We start from the raw sequence: 16,239 nt of genomic DNA on the forward strand, positions 1-16,239 counted from the left end.
TTTTAAAACGGGTGCAACTTCAGGTCGAACTCATCAACGGTTACTTTTTGAATTTTTAAAAAAGTCGATATTTTCAAAACATCCGGATAAAAATTTAATTATAGTGCTTAAAATGAAGATTTACACGTTTGAAAAGTCATTTCAACAAAGATTAGAAGAGTTTTCACTTGTTCTCGATGAATCTGTCTGTGGATCAATCAAGGATAAATGGAAAGACTTTCTTGAAACATCAGTGTAAGTTATTTAGTCAATTTAATTTTAAAAATCCAGTAATTACACAAATTTATTAATTAGTGAAGGAGCAGGCTATAAGGCTGTATGGAAAATCTCAAAAGGAATGTGTGAAATGCTCAATATTACATTTCCAGCTGAAGTTTTTGGAGAAATTAAGAATACGGATTTTGAGGATCTTACAGTTGACTTTTTGATTGAACAAGTTCAAGACGATAACATCCAGTTACCAGAAGTTTGTCAAGTTCCCATTGAGGATGTGTTTCCCACTATTTATCAAGAAAATGATTGTTTAAATGTTGAAGTCACTGCTGACCATTTTGACCGATATCGATTCTTCTACCATTACATCTTCCTACCATTTGATGCTGACGATGATAAAACCTGGATGACTAAGAATTTAGAATTGCGTGTTAAATTATTTTATGACTTGAAAAATAAGAAATTAAGTAAAGGAATCTCATCATACATTCGGCAAATCATTGCGGAAGTAAAATATATCCAGTTTAAGAGAGACATCCTGTCGAATTCTATCGACGACAACGATACGTCCATAGATGAAATGAAGGAATCGTCTAAAGAAACAATCGCAAAATTATTAGACTTCCATTTAAGAATGAACAAAATTAAGCACGAAATTGATATTCTTGTCAATTCAGAGATGCGAGAAGCATACGAAAGAGTCAAGTTTGGTCGTAAACAAGAATGCAATAAGCAGACATTTGTGATATCGAAAAATGGAACAATCAACGAGCAAATGCAGTTATTGGAAAAGCTTAAAGGCAAAGTTTCTTCTGATACGCCAATCACATGGATGAAAAATCTCTGTGATGCCATTTCCTGTTCAACAATCGACACTGAAATTTACATTCCACAAGGTCGCTATTCCTTCAACTTCCTAGATTATTTAAATAATAATTTACTATTTTGTGGCGTGGAAAAATTGGAACAGCATTTACTCAGCGATTACAATAATTACTCGACATTACATTCAACAGATAAAGCACCAATGTTGTTTGTCATTGACGGTGATATGAAGTTTGAGAACTTAATTATCGATTGCACGAACGTCAAAACTGGTTTTTGTATTAAAAGTGGATCTGTCGTGCTTAAAAATTGCTTGATTTTTGGACTTGAATCGAAGGAATCGACAATATCCGAGGGATTTAATATTTCTGGAGACAGTTCCGTCGTCTTTGAAAATTGTGTGATTAAAAACTTTGCAACAGCTTTAAATGTTGATGACCTGACGAAGATTGAATTTAATAATAGTAGAATTGAGAACTGCAATCTTGGAATGGATATACTTGGAGATCATGTTAAAATTGATTTTAATTCATCCTCAATTATTGATTTTGTTACTTATGGAATCTTGCGGTACTCAGGAAAGTTCGAGAAAGATTTCCAGAAAGTCATTGATGTCAATAACGATGAAGATTTGAAGAGGTAAGCAGGATGTTGAAAATAACGGAAATTTTAAATTTAAATATAAAACCATACAATTTTTCCAACATTTGTATGGTTTTATGATCTAAAATTAAGTTTAATCCTCTAGATTAAAATTAATCCACTGGATTTAATTAAACTGTTCCTTAACTCTTTTCAGCTTCAATTTGAACTTCACTGGAGATAATAAGTTCAGCGGCGATACAAGCAATATGATCAAAGTCATGTCAAAATTATCTGAAGATGAAATCTTCGAAATTAGCGACGAAGAAGAAATGGAAAGTTAATTAACACTTTATGAGATTTATGCTGTAGATTCCTTATCATTTTATTATATTTTTGAGTAAGCATTAAGATTTAAGAAATAAAGGGGAACATAATTAATTTGAGACGTATTTAACTTCATCGAAAGCCTTTCGAGCCTTTTTAAGCTCTTCGTTCATTGTAAGCAGGTCACGTACTCTCGCATACTTCCTTGGATCTTTTCGGACTAGGAAAATTATGTTCTCGCATTGAACCTGAAATTGATTATTTTGTTATTTATTTGATCTAGTTCAGACATAATAATTACATACCTTTCCACTCTTATTCCTAATTTCTGAAGCCTTATGTGTAAGTTCTGTGATAAATTCAATAACTAAATCCTCTAATAAGTCAACACTTTCTGTGTATGGATTTTGATCATCACCAAATCCGTACATCATACAACGTAATTCCTTGCTAAATAATCGCTTCCTGCCTCCTGTAACTTCAGCATAATCTTCTTGAACTTCCTCTTCATCGAACTAAACAATAGAAAATATTAAATCAGATTTTTTACCATGAAAATGAGATAATTCGGAACTTACTTCTGTTGGATCAAAGATATCATCAGATGCTTGTGCTGCCATGTTGATTAGTTAGTCTTAAATGATTTGATTTACTGTATAAAATTGGAATTTAATATTTTTGGAAGAATATTTACGAAAGAAAGTTTTTGTTTACGAATTTTCAAAAAAAAGTTTAAATTTTTGAAAACCGTTACGACATTTGAATATTGAAAAAGCCGTTAAGAATGATTGCAAAAATTATTGATTTTCCGAAAAGCAAGGAAAGTGTAAATCTGTAAATCAATAATAAATGACGTGCGTCAATCGATTAAAAAATAAATGAATACTTCATGTTAGCCTTCTATGCTTCTTTCACATCATATTTTATTACTCCTCTATCGCATTTCAATCATCAAAAAAAAAAAAAAAAAAAATCAAATGTCAATCACTTGCACATTACAAATTATCGGATATGATACCCGTAAATGAAAGGAAAATAAATAACAAAAGACAGAAAATAAAAAATATATAGATTTTTTTTTGTTGTTTTGTTAGTGAATGGAGATCTTTTTCTCTTAAAATAAAGAAAAATTGAATTTCTTTTCTTTCTCAATAGCACTTTTTTGAGTGAGACTTGGGCTAGCTAAATTTAGATTTAAGTATATGTATATAATGGGGATTTTTTTTAAGATTGCTCTTTCGATCAACTTGCACTTTGGTTTTCCTTCTTTAAATTTGATGTAAAATTTTCATGAAATTCCTCACGTTGCTTCTGCAATTCATCAACCAACTTCCGGACAAAATCAGTTTTAAATCGACCTTTGGTATTGATGAAGAACTCCTCATACTTGTTTGGTGCTTGATCGCGCTTCTCATATTCGTATGCTTGCAATATCATATCATATAAATCAAAATCTTTAACAAGTTGTGCCTCATCAGTTTCTTGATTCTCATATTCCTCAAATAATTTTAGCACTTCCTCGGAACAACTCTTATCCAATAAGCTGCATATCTCAAGCATTGCATTATGTTCTCTTAGTCTCTTCTCTTCCCTACTGATTCCACAATAAGGAGTAATATCACCGACTATACTCTCTGCTAAATCATGAATTAATGCTAATTTCATACATTTTACACGATCTATCGCACTGTCCTTAGGAATAATAAATGACATTACACTCATACGATACATATGTCCTGATATTGTTTCTGGATCATCAACATTGCGCAGTACCCATCCTGTACGCTTAATTTGCTAAAATTATAAGAATGAAAAAATATAGTCGCGATTAGTGATTGCGTAAAAGGCATTTTCTTTTTTTTCCGGGACTTTTCACTTGACTAAATTCAGTACTGACAATGTAGACGACATTGGAAGTATCTAATTCATCATGTGACAACAAAATATTGAGAGAAAAACTTTTTTTTTTGTATACACAAATATCATCATCTGGTTTTCTGTGTGTATTTAATGCAACGAAAAATGACAATAGCTATAAAGCTATGACCATGAAAAAAAAAAAGATTTTCTTTCTTTTTCTTTACATTTCGAGGTCAATTGAGGCTTTTTTCATTTTTCATTTCTGATGAAATTCAATACTCACTTTGCAATTTCCAACTAATTCCAGAAATTTAACATAATCTCCATAATTGGATGCTGATGATGTCTGTCGTGAGCTCATGGAATTGATTTGTGCTAAGACTTTAATATTTTGAAAAATATTTTTAAACATTTGAAGAAAATTTTTCTTCTTTTATACTAAATTGAACTTTTTTTTCTTCCTTCTGCCTGCCTGCCTTTTTCACTCAATTAACTATTAGATTTCCTTAAACTTAACTTTTTTTACTAGTTAGATATAATTCAGAGAGATGATTTATGCTAGACGTATTTGTACTAACTAAACTTAATTAAATGTTTTTTGAGCTAAGATAATCCATTCTGAGATCTATTCAGTTCTCGAATGACTGTTCAGTGATGGTTGATTTTTTCTATATCGACACCGTCAATTTATTGTTTTATAAGTAGGAGAAGTGCTTTGATAGGTCACTTAGCAACGAGCGAATCACTAAAATTGATGTTGAATTTGAACTTCTGGGAGCTTCTGGGTTGAAGTTCTATAATCAGCCTAGTGTTTATTCGGAAATTTAGTTACATCGACTTCTTAAGTTGTAGAGCAGTTTAATGGCGGGAAACTAAGAATTAGGCAACATGAGATGTTAGAGAAGTCATGACTCATGAATGATGAAATTAGAATGATAAAGGACACTAGAACTATAAATTCTCACCATTAAGGAACCATTAAGGAACGAAAGCTGAACTGAACAACTGGTTCTTAAGATGCAATATGGCTACTTGACAACAATCACTGAACTAAGATTATAGGATTATAAGTCTAACAGACAATGAGCATACTCATCTAAATGAGCGTACTCATGAGAATACTTAATCAATATAATTGAGCATCCTCAATTTTATATGGCTTACTCATGATTATGCTCGTTGTCTGTTGAAGAATATACGAAATTTAAGAATTATTCTTAAGATTCATTCGGACTGCAGTCCTGCAGATTTGGATGAACTATAAGGCACATCTAAAATTCAAGCTTCAATACTTGGCCGAACCCTAATTTTACCTTCAGATTCCTGTTGAGATTTGGGTGTTTCTTTGGATAAATTTTTTCAAAATTTTCGACTTTGAATTAATTTTTCTAATAATCTGGTAATTTTATAGCTCCATTCTTTATATACACTTACGGGATTTGTGCAGATCTTTATTTCTGTACAATTACTTTTTACCGTCATGCTTTATTTAATTAAATATTTTAATTTTTATGCCGGTTTCTCGGAATCAAAATATCAAATTCCGACTTTCAACATGAATTTTATGCACTTTATTCTACTTGTCACTATGGTTGAGTTGATATTTCGAGTGTATTTCACCTAAAACTATCGTTTGTTGCTCTTTAAACGCTGCAAAAATCTTTAATTAAAGAGAAAAATTGAAATTTTAGTGATTCCGAGAAACTTTTTTCCTAATCCGTGAGAAAATTCGTTTTTTGATTTTATGTTTTTGCAGGAGTTATAGACTAACAATACAAAATAAAGACAGATTTAGATATAATAATTAATATTAGAACGAAATTAACAGTTAGTTAATTCGTTTAATAAGCTAAAGTAATGTTTTTTTATGAAGCAAATTTTGTAGTTTTTGAGACACGAATTAGACGAATTTGACTTATCCAGAGAATCACCCATTTCTTCAACAGATTTGATGCCAAAATTTGATACCAGAAATTTAAATTTTAAAAAAAGAATTTTAAAATTTTGATTGAACAACAAACTTAACGGTGCGAATATTGTCAATGCCTACTACCTGTTAATTTCACTTTTGTTTATTTTCGAAAAATTTTGTCTTCAAATTTTTCTTCAAATACAAAAAGACATAGTTTTGAGCCTTAATAATTTAGACACTAATCATACAATAGACGAGCATAGAAAGGAAGTCACATAAAGCTAGTTTAATTAACAAAATTTTACCTCAAGGTAAATTCGAACATAAACATAAAATTGACACTCCACTGAACGTTTTTTAGATTTTAAAAGTAGTAAAACTTTGCTTAGTCTTAGTTCGTTAATTGTAGTATAATTAATCGTATTAGCTTTAATCGGAAGCAAATTTTACTTAATATTGACAGATTAGCTAAATTATTTGTGCAATTATTAAAATATATTAAAAATATATTTATTAAAATACCAGAAAAAAACTTAATTGAATTAACTCTGTGTCAATTTTTGCAACATTTTGTGTGTGGATTCAACACAAATACTTATTTATATGCTAATCATCATTAAGATATAAAAGATCACGACGAATACAATCAAGAAAAATCAAAGTATGCTTATTTATTTTGACAATTTTAATATAAAAAATTAAATTTTTTGTGATTCATTAATTTCTAATTGGCAAATGCGCTGCCGTGGTATGGTAAATTAAAGTAGATAATTAGATTTCATTTGAAACCCGAAATCATGTGATGACATTGAACAAAAAAGATAGAAACGTCCGAAAATCATAAAAATCTGAGTCATGCATTGATTTTCCAATAAGTAATCAATCTATCCCCAAAAAAAAGTCATATTTACATTGATATGTGATCATAAAGAAAACAATTTCCTATTCAATTGTGTGCTTTGTTTCATGGTCAACATTAAATAAGTAGCAGTTAAAGCTAGTTTTTGTTAATTTTTTTTTTCATGTGCTACATTTGTCAATTGAAAAAAAAATCCGCTGCTGAATATGCTTTATCTTATCTTAAACCTGTTATCGATTTTTGATACTATCCATTTCGTCTGTGGTAATAGTGTCGCATAGCTGTGAACTTTCCTATCTGGAGATTAATAAATTCACACAAAAATAATTTCACCATACTGATTTGGTTAGGAGTTTTTGTGGCTGAGAGTTGGTCAATGTGCTTTATATTGTGGAAGATTAGGGACTCCGTAATTGAATTTGTTAGTGAACTACTTATTGTGAATTTATCGGCAGTTAATTTGAATTTTAAATTGAAAACCCTACAAATTCTACGTTTAAAAGCTGTTGAAGTGTTCTAAAGTACTGAAATCTGGATTATTTAAATTTAAAAATTCCGTTAAATTTTTGAAATTTCAAAGTAAGGTTTTTGTATGTTTTTCAAACATTCTAAGTCGCAGTTATCAACCTTAATTATTCCCAATCAATCAATACAAAAATCACAATAATAGCTTGTCATCCATCATCATACATAATTTATCCATTAATATGTTAGGAGACGCAAATACTGCAATATACAATTATATTACAAACAATAATGCATTTAAGCACAAGTGGACTCATAGCGCTTTTATAAACACATTTTTCTCATTTCTCGCATTTTTTTCAGCCTTTCTGCCATTTCATTCAATAACTTTTTACAAGCATGAAATAAAACTCAGAAGGTTCATTCCGTTAATGGTCTCGCAAATAATTGAATTAAGAGTGTGAAAATTGTGAAAAGTTCGCTAGCAAATCGAGGATTTTTTTAGTAGAGGAATTCGCAGAATAGTTTAAAATGTGGAACTTGAGGTGAGTGGATATAAGAAAAAATCTATAAATAGAGCAAACCAAAGTTCAAGGCCATTAAAATCATGTTAGAATTGTACATGATCGAAGGTCAATTATTTGACATCTAAAAAGTGATCGTAAATAACTCTTATTTTGCCTATAAAAAGGTGCACAATCAATTGTACACGAGATTTAATTAAAGTCATAAAGGAATTGTAAATACATGACGTAGAAATAGCGATTGTGAGAGAGAAAATATAAAAATTGAATATGGAAATTATTTTTATCTCACGCTCATCGCTAGACGTATAACTTGTATTTTAGGTGATGTAATTACTTATTTATTAAGACACACCACATTGCTTATGCTACTTACTCATAAGTTTATAACAAAATAAACTATTGCAGTACGGAATTTCGCGGTTTGTTTTGTGGGGTCTACACAACACATGGTTTATAAAGTATGTTTACTTTTCATCATGTTTCAATAATGTCTGATTATTGCCAAGTTTTCTTTCTTACTTAAAAATTTTCTCTCTTAATAAATTTTAAATTTATACATCATGAGTAAGAGGTGCACAGAGGTTGAAAATGATTGTGTAAAAGTATCATGAATGTTTTTATGTTACGTTAAGCACATATGTGATATCCGCATTCAATTATTTGGCGATATTTCAATTCAATTTTTTAAATGACATAACTGGATGTTTTGGCAATTTTTAAGTTTTTTGAAATTTCGATTAAATTTTATGATATTTCGAGTTTTCTCTATCTTGTTACTGTTTACCTTACTGTATTGATGACCTTCCACTGGTTTATGACTAGATTATATGCAGAATATCTTTAAATTTTGAAAAAAACTTAATATTTCCGTACTTTTGTTTTGGTTTTTAAAAAAAAAAACATGAAAACCGTACAATTGCCTGTAAAACCCTACAAATTTTTCGATCGTGTAACGTTCTTTTTTCAAAAAAATCATTTAACGACCATTCTCAACCCCTGCCAAAAATTATTATCTTATTATTTACGATCACTCCTGTCATCATGTCGATTGATACTAACCATTTAACGATCAATTAAGTATGTTCATCAGTGTTCATTGTTGCCTTTTATTTTCTCATTTTTTCTTTAGTTTATATATTGTGACATGGAATGTGTCAACAAAGTATCCCGACAATATAAAGCTAAACGAGCTGCTCGAAATCGATTTGCACAATAAAGAAAAACGTCTTCCTGACTTTTACATAGTCGGATTGCAGGAAGTCAATGCAAATCCTCATTCATATGTCTCAAGTTTCTTCAAATCCGATCCATGGGTTCAGAAGCTCAAAGAATTGCTCAAACCACTCGACTATATCGTTGCCAAAACGGAACAAATGCAAGGACTTTTACTTACTATATTCGTTAAACGGAAACATTTGTATCACATACGTGAAATTGAAAGTGAATATGTACGAACGGGATTTGGTGGAATGTGGGTAAGTGCTGTTAACTTGTACTTTATTGATAATTCCTTATATGAATGCGTGAATAACATCCAGTAGCTTGACATGCGTTACAAATATTTTAATGACTCAATTACATCTGTTCCTCATTAATCATTTTCTAGGGAAATAAAGGTGCCGTAGCGACGAGAATGAACTGTTATGGATGTTCAATATGCTTGGTCAATTCACATTTGGCAGCTCATGACGAAATGCTCGAAGAGCGTATTAACGATTACCAACGTGTAAAAGAAGCCACAAACTTTAGTGTTAAATTTTGTAAGGATATTTACGATCATGATTATGTTTTTTGGTTTGGCGATCTTAACTTCCGATTGTACAACCACTATAGTGGAAGTGATAATTATACACCACAAGAAATACGCCAAATGATCAAAGAGGATAGATTAGCTGAGCTTATTAAGAAGGATCAGCTGTCACTAGCGATGTGCGAAGGACGTGCATTCTCGGAACTTGTTGAACGTTTACCACAATTTCCACCTACTTTTAAGTTTGTCGTTGACTCAAACGACTATGATATGAAACGAAGACCAGCTTGGTGTGATCGCATCCTATATAAAGCCAGAAGTAAAATTATTAAAAATTGCTCTCTGCATCTCGAACAAGTGTCATACAAAAGTCATCCAAATTATGATATGAGTGATCATAAGCCAGTCTCATCTGAGTTTAGAATAAATGTGAGTATGACAGTAGCTACATATTTTGGGAATTTAAATCTAGAAGCTCATTAATCCATTGATATTCATAGTAATTTGGAAAAATATCTTTTAATTAACTTATTCCTTCATTTTATTAGTTAGTAAAGCTTATTAAAGCAGACATAAAAGTAAAGTACATTTAACTAACAACAATGTCATGATCCTTAAAAGATAAAAGCTCTTTATAATGCCATTGAGGGTTGCATCAACATTGTTTTTAATTGGAACAAATAATGACATAAATGAATGCAGACTTACTAATCCTCATATAACTAGGAAATCAATAGTTGTAGCCGTAGAATGACTAACCTGTACAAATTTTTAGTTATGCTTACTAAACTCTATTGTTACAAATAACATACAAATTATAGCGATTCAGCATTTAATTATACATATTTTACATTTGACACAACGACTTAATGATACGGAAAATAATAGTTTCGCAATGCACTTCAATAAGGTAGAAATAAGCTTATGACTATGTACGTAATTTTTGGAACTTATAATTTATTTTGGATTGAGGTTTCTGTAAGATTAGATATTAGGTAGAAAGAAACTTTAAAAAATTAGTCTATCCAGGAGATCAAAATCGATCCAGGTTGTGTATGGATAAGTCGATTCCGAGGACTCGGGTCTATACCATACCCAATCGGCACAGTGCGGTGAACCCCAAATTTTTGACGTAAATCAGCTGTTTCGATCCCGTCAGGACAACGCGTCTTATCGTTGATTTAGTGATCTATCAGTGCACTAGCGAACACATTGTGCTTTTCGGGATAGAACCAAATCAGCAGGTTCCATCCGAGTTTTTAATGCTCTCACGTTGACCAGGTACAAGAGTTTCTCTAGTTGTGTCTAAGTAGCCGGGAATTTCTGATTCCTAAAGTTTTGAATAAGTCCTCTGACGAAACAGACACACTATTTCGCAGAAGGCTTCATGACTTGCAGGAATAGTATAAAACGGTTCATCAATCAAATATATGGCGCCAAGCCAGAATCATTTCGACCTTGAGCCAGTATTTGGATCGATTAACCGAATTATGCTATTCGGAATTTGAAGTTAAGTCTCATTTCTTGAATGTGGTTAAATATACTTAAACTATGTCACTAAAGTAGTCAATTTGAATGTCAATAATCGGATATTTTTCCATACCAAACAATGCATTTTATTTAAATTTCATTTAATTAAATTTTTTATCATTTAAGTTCTCATTATTTTTTTATAATTTTTTATGCATGAAGTACTAAACATTTATTACTAATGTCCATTTCACGTAGGTCAAAGAGTATTATTATAATTATGAACAAATTTTAAAACCACTACGTCCTTTATTCTCTGATTCTTTATCAAATGCTATTAAATTACCAATGCTTGTGGTTGCTCCGGTTGCTGTATCACAAATGGATCCAAAATCACCAACTCCATCAACATCCGATGATGAATTTTTCGATGCACCCGATCACTTTTCTGATGACGAATCCGATGATGATCAGTCACCAGAAGACGATATTAGTGAATTGGTGATTAAATTTAAGCCACTTACTGTCTGGAACAACAGTGAAGATAATGAAGTTGAATACATTTTGCCGCCTAATTTCGGTAAGTGGAATTAAAGTGTTCATTGATATTTTGTTTGTTTGAGGAGAGTTCAAGGGGATTTACGGATCAATTAAGAGCAGAGCTTGAAGTTGATTTGGAATTTGCATGAACAAGTCAACTTGACTTTTCATGAAATTCAAATTAACTTCGAGTTCTGCTTAAAAGTTAATCTAGTCTAGTGGTGCGGTACACTTTGATAGAAAGCCTCGACCTGTGTCGTGGCATGCAGTTTGTCCACCACTGATTCAGTCTTTTAAATGCTAAAAATAACTTAACATATTAAAATCTTCTAGTTTGCGGTAGTGCGGATTGGATAGGCGTATATCCTGAAAACTTCACCGGATTTGATGAATATTATGGTTACGAGTACACAGAAACAGCAGGTGATAAGCCTGAACCAAGAGAGCGCACAATTAAAATTAATTTTTCAGCATCTATTGATTTACCGCTTAAAGGTAATTTCGTCTTTTTGTATTTCCAATCGACTGGAATGCGAGGATACTCTAGTATGCTTGGTGTAAGCGATCCATTTCCAGTTATTAAGAGATGCCCGTCACCACGACCTGATACAATTGACTAAAAAAATTTTATTTTCGTGGCCTTTGACATCCAAAATTTTGATAAATTTGATAATAATGTGCTTTATGTATACCATATTAGATGTATATGAATGTGAACTATATTTTATTTGTGCGCGGTGCATAAAATTATATTGATGAAGATTTATAAAAAAATTAAAGCGATGGTTATTCTATTTTTTTCTTAAATACATTTTTGAATCCAATTTGAGGACGGTGCAATTCTTTCTCTAAATGAAATTTGTTCTTCATTCCCGCAAAGGATTTTTTTTTATTGTTCAGTATATACAATTGTTAATTTAAATAGAAGTTTTTCCACCAATTTTTGTTAAATAATTTATAATAGATTAAATTAAATAAAGCTTATTAAGGAGTTTTGTTAAATAAAATTAAAACTGTCTTTGAATTGATTGTGTTCTTTGTGAGTTGCAGTGCCTCGGTTTCGTAGTGGCCTCATTCATCAGGCTTAGTAAATACCCAGCGTTCATGGGTTCGAAACTCGACATGAGAAATTTTTCACTGTCCTTTTTCGAATCATATAAAATGGGAACCCGATTATAACCTCCTTTAGTAGTCTTACAGGCAGGAATGTCATCAAACCAGTGACCAGTGAATCCAAAAATTTGAGTAGCAGGTTTGACAAAGACTAACTCGTTAAACCAGACAGAGGCGTGCAACCTATATTGTTCACGGCTTTCTTTGGTAAGCTTCAATCAAAACTTTACACGACACAGATTGTGCATCACCACGTTAAGCCATCATTAGTTTTATAACGCATGTAACGCGTAGTTGTGGATCTTAAGGTCAGAACAACTAAAGTTTATTTTTTTTATCTTTGAATTGCTATATTTGCAGATTCAGTACCCTGAAAATAAAAACTATATTACTAATAAGGTTAATATCTATGAAATACCAATTGAGTTTAATTAATAGTTATTTGAAGATGTTGTTAGAGAATAAATTTTATTAACTTTATTCTATAGAGCTCGAAATAGATTCGAATTTGATCTTGAATAAAGTCAACTCAAATCGATTTTTCATCTTCCAGGTTCACTCCAGGAGCTTTGAACACTCCGCAAAGCTCTTTGTTAACACCAAATGAAGCCAAGTCTATGTGCCAGCCATAACGATGTCAAACGTCTAAAGTTTCGTACCGAAGTCCTTGTCATTTGTGTCGATCGGAATTAGTAGTTTAGGAGATAGTTTCTCGGTACCTTTTTAATGGCTGAAATTATTTTTCTAATTTTATTTAAAAATTATTGGAAATAAACCTATCTATTTCAAAATACGTTCGGTTGAAAATCACATGCATGATATGAAAAATTCAAAATTTCATTTCATACAATTACAACACCGGATTGAACATTTGCGGTACTAGCTTCTCATATTTTACACGTCCTCAGTTATCTTGTTACATTATATAGCGATGAGAGGGATAGAAATGATTGCAATTTTCAAAAGGTTTATTTTATTTATATTAAGAATAATACGGCGTGCACTATGTTGTTTTAGTAGAAAACGTGTAGAGTCTGAATCGCATCATGATGATCGATTAGAAGTTGTTAATGTGATAAGCGATAGTCCAAGTTATAATAAAAAGTCAAATGTGGTAAGTTGAAAGATTAACAAAAAAAAAAAAAAATAACAAAAACAAGTTAAAGAAAAACACTTTTTAATATCAAGATCGATCGTGATTGGAACTCCTGGGATGACCAGCCGAGAACAGTGGAAGAGCATATTGAACAATACAGGGAAAGTCTAGTAAAAACAAAAGAACCAGAGCCTGTTGATGAAGTTGAAAAAATTGATCTCTTTGCGGTAGGGATGACCTCAATTTTTGTAATACCTTTTTAAATATTTATTAATATGAATTTGTAGGACATGGCACCGAAAAATTTCAAACAGAAAAAAGTCTACCTCAATACGGGAAATGCAAACAACTCAATTGATTTCTCACGACTTGAAGCAGCTGCAACTGCCGAAATTTTGACAACTGTAAGTTAACACTGAAAATTACATTTTAGATAAGAAACAATCTATGTACATTGTGAGACAGATTATTGATCTGTACTGTTCAGTGAACAATTTATCAGCATGAAGTATTGCCTTATCTGTCGTTTACATGCTATTATCATGAGATTATTAAGTATCACGTGTAATAGTAAGCAATATTTCGGCTTCGTGCTGTGCTTTATGGCATTGGAATTTATGATATGCAGGTCATTATATTACTTTATTGTAAAGGTGTCAAAATACACCTGAGCTGCACAATTTGGCGAACTGAACTTTACGCCGCAAAAATGAGTTGAATTTAGCTGTTGCGGTGTCTGCACTTTGCATCTTGCTGTTCATATTAGCGGTGAGAGCGATGCCTTAGTGAACACGTTGTGCTGTTCGGGAAAGTTATTGCTGAATAAGCTCAGTATTTGAAAAATGATCAATAATTTTTACAAAAATTTCAATTTATGACGTAATTCTTATGAGCTATATCAATCCTCATGTCTGCCTACTTAAAACACAAACTTGAGCAGCACAATTGAAGACGGCTCCACCACAAAGATTTAGAGCTTTACAAAATCTCTTATTGATATCAAATGAAGTCCGCTTCCAAGCCGTCTCCATATGGCTCCCAAATTTATGCAGAGCCTTTCGTCATTTGTGTCGCTCGGGAAATAAGCCATAAAACAAATTAATTCAATTAGCATATAACACCAACAAAACACAAACCTTTCCTAATCAAATGATTTATTTCCAGAATGAACTTGAAGACTGGAACGAAGAAAGTCAAATGGCAGGATGGGAAGAAATTGACGACCAAAATACCAAAAAGCTTATCAGAGAGACTAAGAAAGAATTGAGAGCGGCAAAACATAAACAAAACGTCAGATAGGACAAGCTTTTTAAGCATGACTAAAGTTCATGTTATTCTGATGCGACTGGATTCACCGTTTAGTATATATATTTTTTATTTGAGTTTTTTTGTTGTATTATTTATGTCAAATTCGATTGTGAAAATCGATGCAAAAATTCCATAAGTAAATCGTCAATTCTTCTAAACTTATGTTAATAAAGCTGCTCATTCTTAGTATAATGTTTAGGTTCTGAATCATGTTCAATATTTGTATATTCGTGGAAGTTCCGAAAAATTTATCATTTTTTAAAATATTCAAGCAAATTTGACATAGAAGTACAATTGATAAAATAACAAGTAATTACTAAGTACAGCAACTATGTCGATAAGACAACACAATTGAGATAAGAAAAGAAGAGTGATTAATTATTTAAGCAGCAAATTGCTTCTAGAAAGCAAAATTTTGAAAATTATAGGCAATCGCTTCTTGAAATTTCTTTTCAATTTCTTTAGCATCCATAAAAAAAGTCCTTCCATCTGGATTTTTTCAGATAGATTTTAAATTAATGTTGTGTACATATACAAAAATCACCATAAAATTAATAAATGTGTAGCTTGATGAATTATATTTTTTATTTATGTAAGAACAAGTTTTAAGTTGTGTCCGAATGTTAAGTTGCGAAAGTCACGATAAAAATCAGGCTTTTTCAGAATTATTTGCCTGTTTATTTATAATGTCAGAGAAACTGGTAGAGGAAAGCCGATTATGAAGCCTTCAATTCAACTGTGTTAGCATTTTAAAATATTTCTTTAAGATTGACTTATGAGATGTAGACGAGATGTCTATCAAAGGTGTAGCCAGAAATTTGATTCATTTTCTCGAAAAAGCCTAGCAAATTGAAGCTTTTTTTCCAATAAGAAGGATAGGGTGGTGTTGATTTCAATACATCAGGCTTTCTTTGAGTGATTTACTTGGGTTTCTAGGGGTTTTGTTAGGGCCTCGCTGCTTTGAGGACAAAACTCATGTTTTGGGCTCCCTGATGATAAAAAAAATTGTCGTGTCGTGTTGTTCCTGTTACTTCCATCACAATATGTTCAATTTCTAATTCTTGTTCTGTTCTGATTTTAAGCATATTTCCATCAAAGTATAACTTCATACTAATAAAATATGACATGAATTTTAGGAAATAAACGTTGATAAATGGTGGAACTGTACATAATCATAACTTTATCGATATCTTGGTTAACATAATTATTTTTATAAAGCATTTTAGACATCTTTAAGCCCGAATAGCACAAGTCGATTAATCGATCTTAAATCAGACACCAGGCTGACGTGACTCTGGCATGGTGTCGTAGTTTCAGTGATTAATAAATTCTGAAGGCATACAGGTTGTCCATCACTGGATAAACCAAATCGTGCAATAGTGAAAACTTCTT

The 16,239-nt window shown here is 31.5% G+C and overlaps 5 protein-coding genes across 7 annotated transcripts; 3 read left to right on the forward strand and 2 right to left on the reverse strand.

Annotated features, from left to right (window-relative positions):
• The first annotated feature begins 75 nt into the window (after nt 1–75).
• nesd (nessun dorma) lies at nt 76–2,123 on the forward strand. The gene is made up of 3 exons (XM_070638537.1): nt 76–234; nt 295–1,677; nt 1,838–2,123. The coding sequence occupies exons 1-3, from the start codon at nt 113–115 to the stop codon at nt 1,962–1,964; spliced, it is 1,632 nt and encodes a 543-aa protein (XP_070494638.1). The 5' UTR covers nt 76–112; the 3' UTR covers nt 1,965–2,123.
• On the reverse strand, nt 1,981–2,680 carry Taf13 (TATA-box binding protein associated factor 13). Its single transcript, XM_070638544.1, has 3 exons — nt 2,526–2,680; nt 2,253–2,462; nt 1,981–2,195 (listed from the first exon to the last, which is right to left on the reverse strand). The coding sequence occupies exons 1-3, from the start codon at nt 2,565–2,567 to the stop codon at nt 2,058–2,060; spliced, it is 390 nt and encodes a 129-aa protein (XP_070494645.1). The 5' UTR covers nt 2,568–2,680; the 3' UTR covers nt 1,981–2,057.
• Nucleotides 2,681–2,839: 159 nt separating this feature from the next.
• LOC139089106 (5'-deoxynucleotidase HDDC2) lies at nt 2,840–4,465 on the reverse strand. The gene is made up of 2 exons (XM_070638543.1): nt 4,091–4,465; nt 2,840–3,741 (listed from the first exon to the last, which is right to left on the reverse strand). Exons 1-2 carry the CDS (start codon nt 4,217–4,219, stop codon nt 3,190–3,192), a joined length of 681 nt encoding a protein of 226 aa, XP_070494644.1. The 5' UTR covers nt 4,220–4,465; the 3' UTR covers nt 2,840–3,189.
• Nucleotides 4,466–6,157: 1,692 nt separating this feature from the next.
• LOC139089105 (inositol polyphosphate 5-phosphatase K-like) lies at nt 6,158–12,251 on the forward strand. 3 transcript variants are annotated; one of them, XM_070638538.1, is made up of 6 exons: nt 6,158–6,380; nt 7,407–7,588; nt 8,700–9,045; nt 9,177–9,749; nt 11,049–11,370; nt 11,664–12,251. In XM_070638538.1, the coding sequence occupies exons 2-6, from the start codon at nt 7,575–7,577 to the stop codon at nt 11,948–11,950; spliced, it is 1,542 nt and encodes a 513-aa protein (XP_070494639.1). In that variant the 5' UTR covers nt 6,158–6,380; nt 7,407–7,574; the 3' UTR covers nt 11,951–12,251. The 3 variants fall into 3 exon arrangements, with proteins under 3 accessions (XP_070494639.1, XP_070494643.1, XP_070494642.1); XM_070638542.1 differs by having other exon boundaries at nt 6,161–6,380; nt 11,265–11,370; nt 11,664–12,250; XM_070638541.1 differs by lacking the exon at nt 6,158–6,380 and adding an exon at nt 6,468–6,999.
• A 1,106-nt stretch (nt 12,252–13,357) lies between these two features.
• Nucleotides 13,358–15,427, forward strand: LOC139089122 (uncharacterized). Its single transcript, XM_070638562.1, has 4 exons — nt 13,358–13,557; nt 13,632–13,766; nt 13,827–13,943; nt 14,704–15,427. Exons 1-4 carry the CDS (start codon nt 13,375–13,377, stop codon nt 14,836–14,838), a joined length of 570 nt encoding a protein of 189 aa, XP_070494663.1. The 5' UTR covers nt 13,358–13,374; the 3' UTR covers nt 14,839–15,427.
• Nucleotides 15,428–16,239: the final 812 nt, after the last annotated feature.

This window comes from Chironomus tepperi, unplaced genomic scaffold, assembly GCF_022539635.2.
Source record: "Chironomus tepperi strain 1889 unplaced genomic scaffold, CSIRO-AGI_Ctep_v1 contig_175, whole genome shotgun sequence".
In the NCBI taxonomy this organism is placed as follows: Eukaryota; Metazoa; Arthropoda; class Insecta; order Diptera; family Chironomidae; genus Chironomus; species Chironomus tepperi.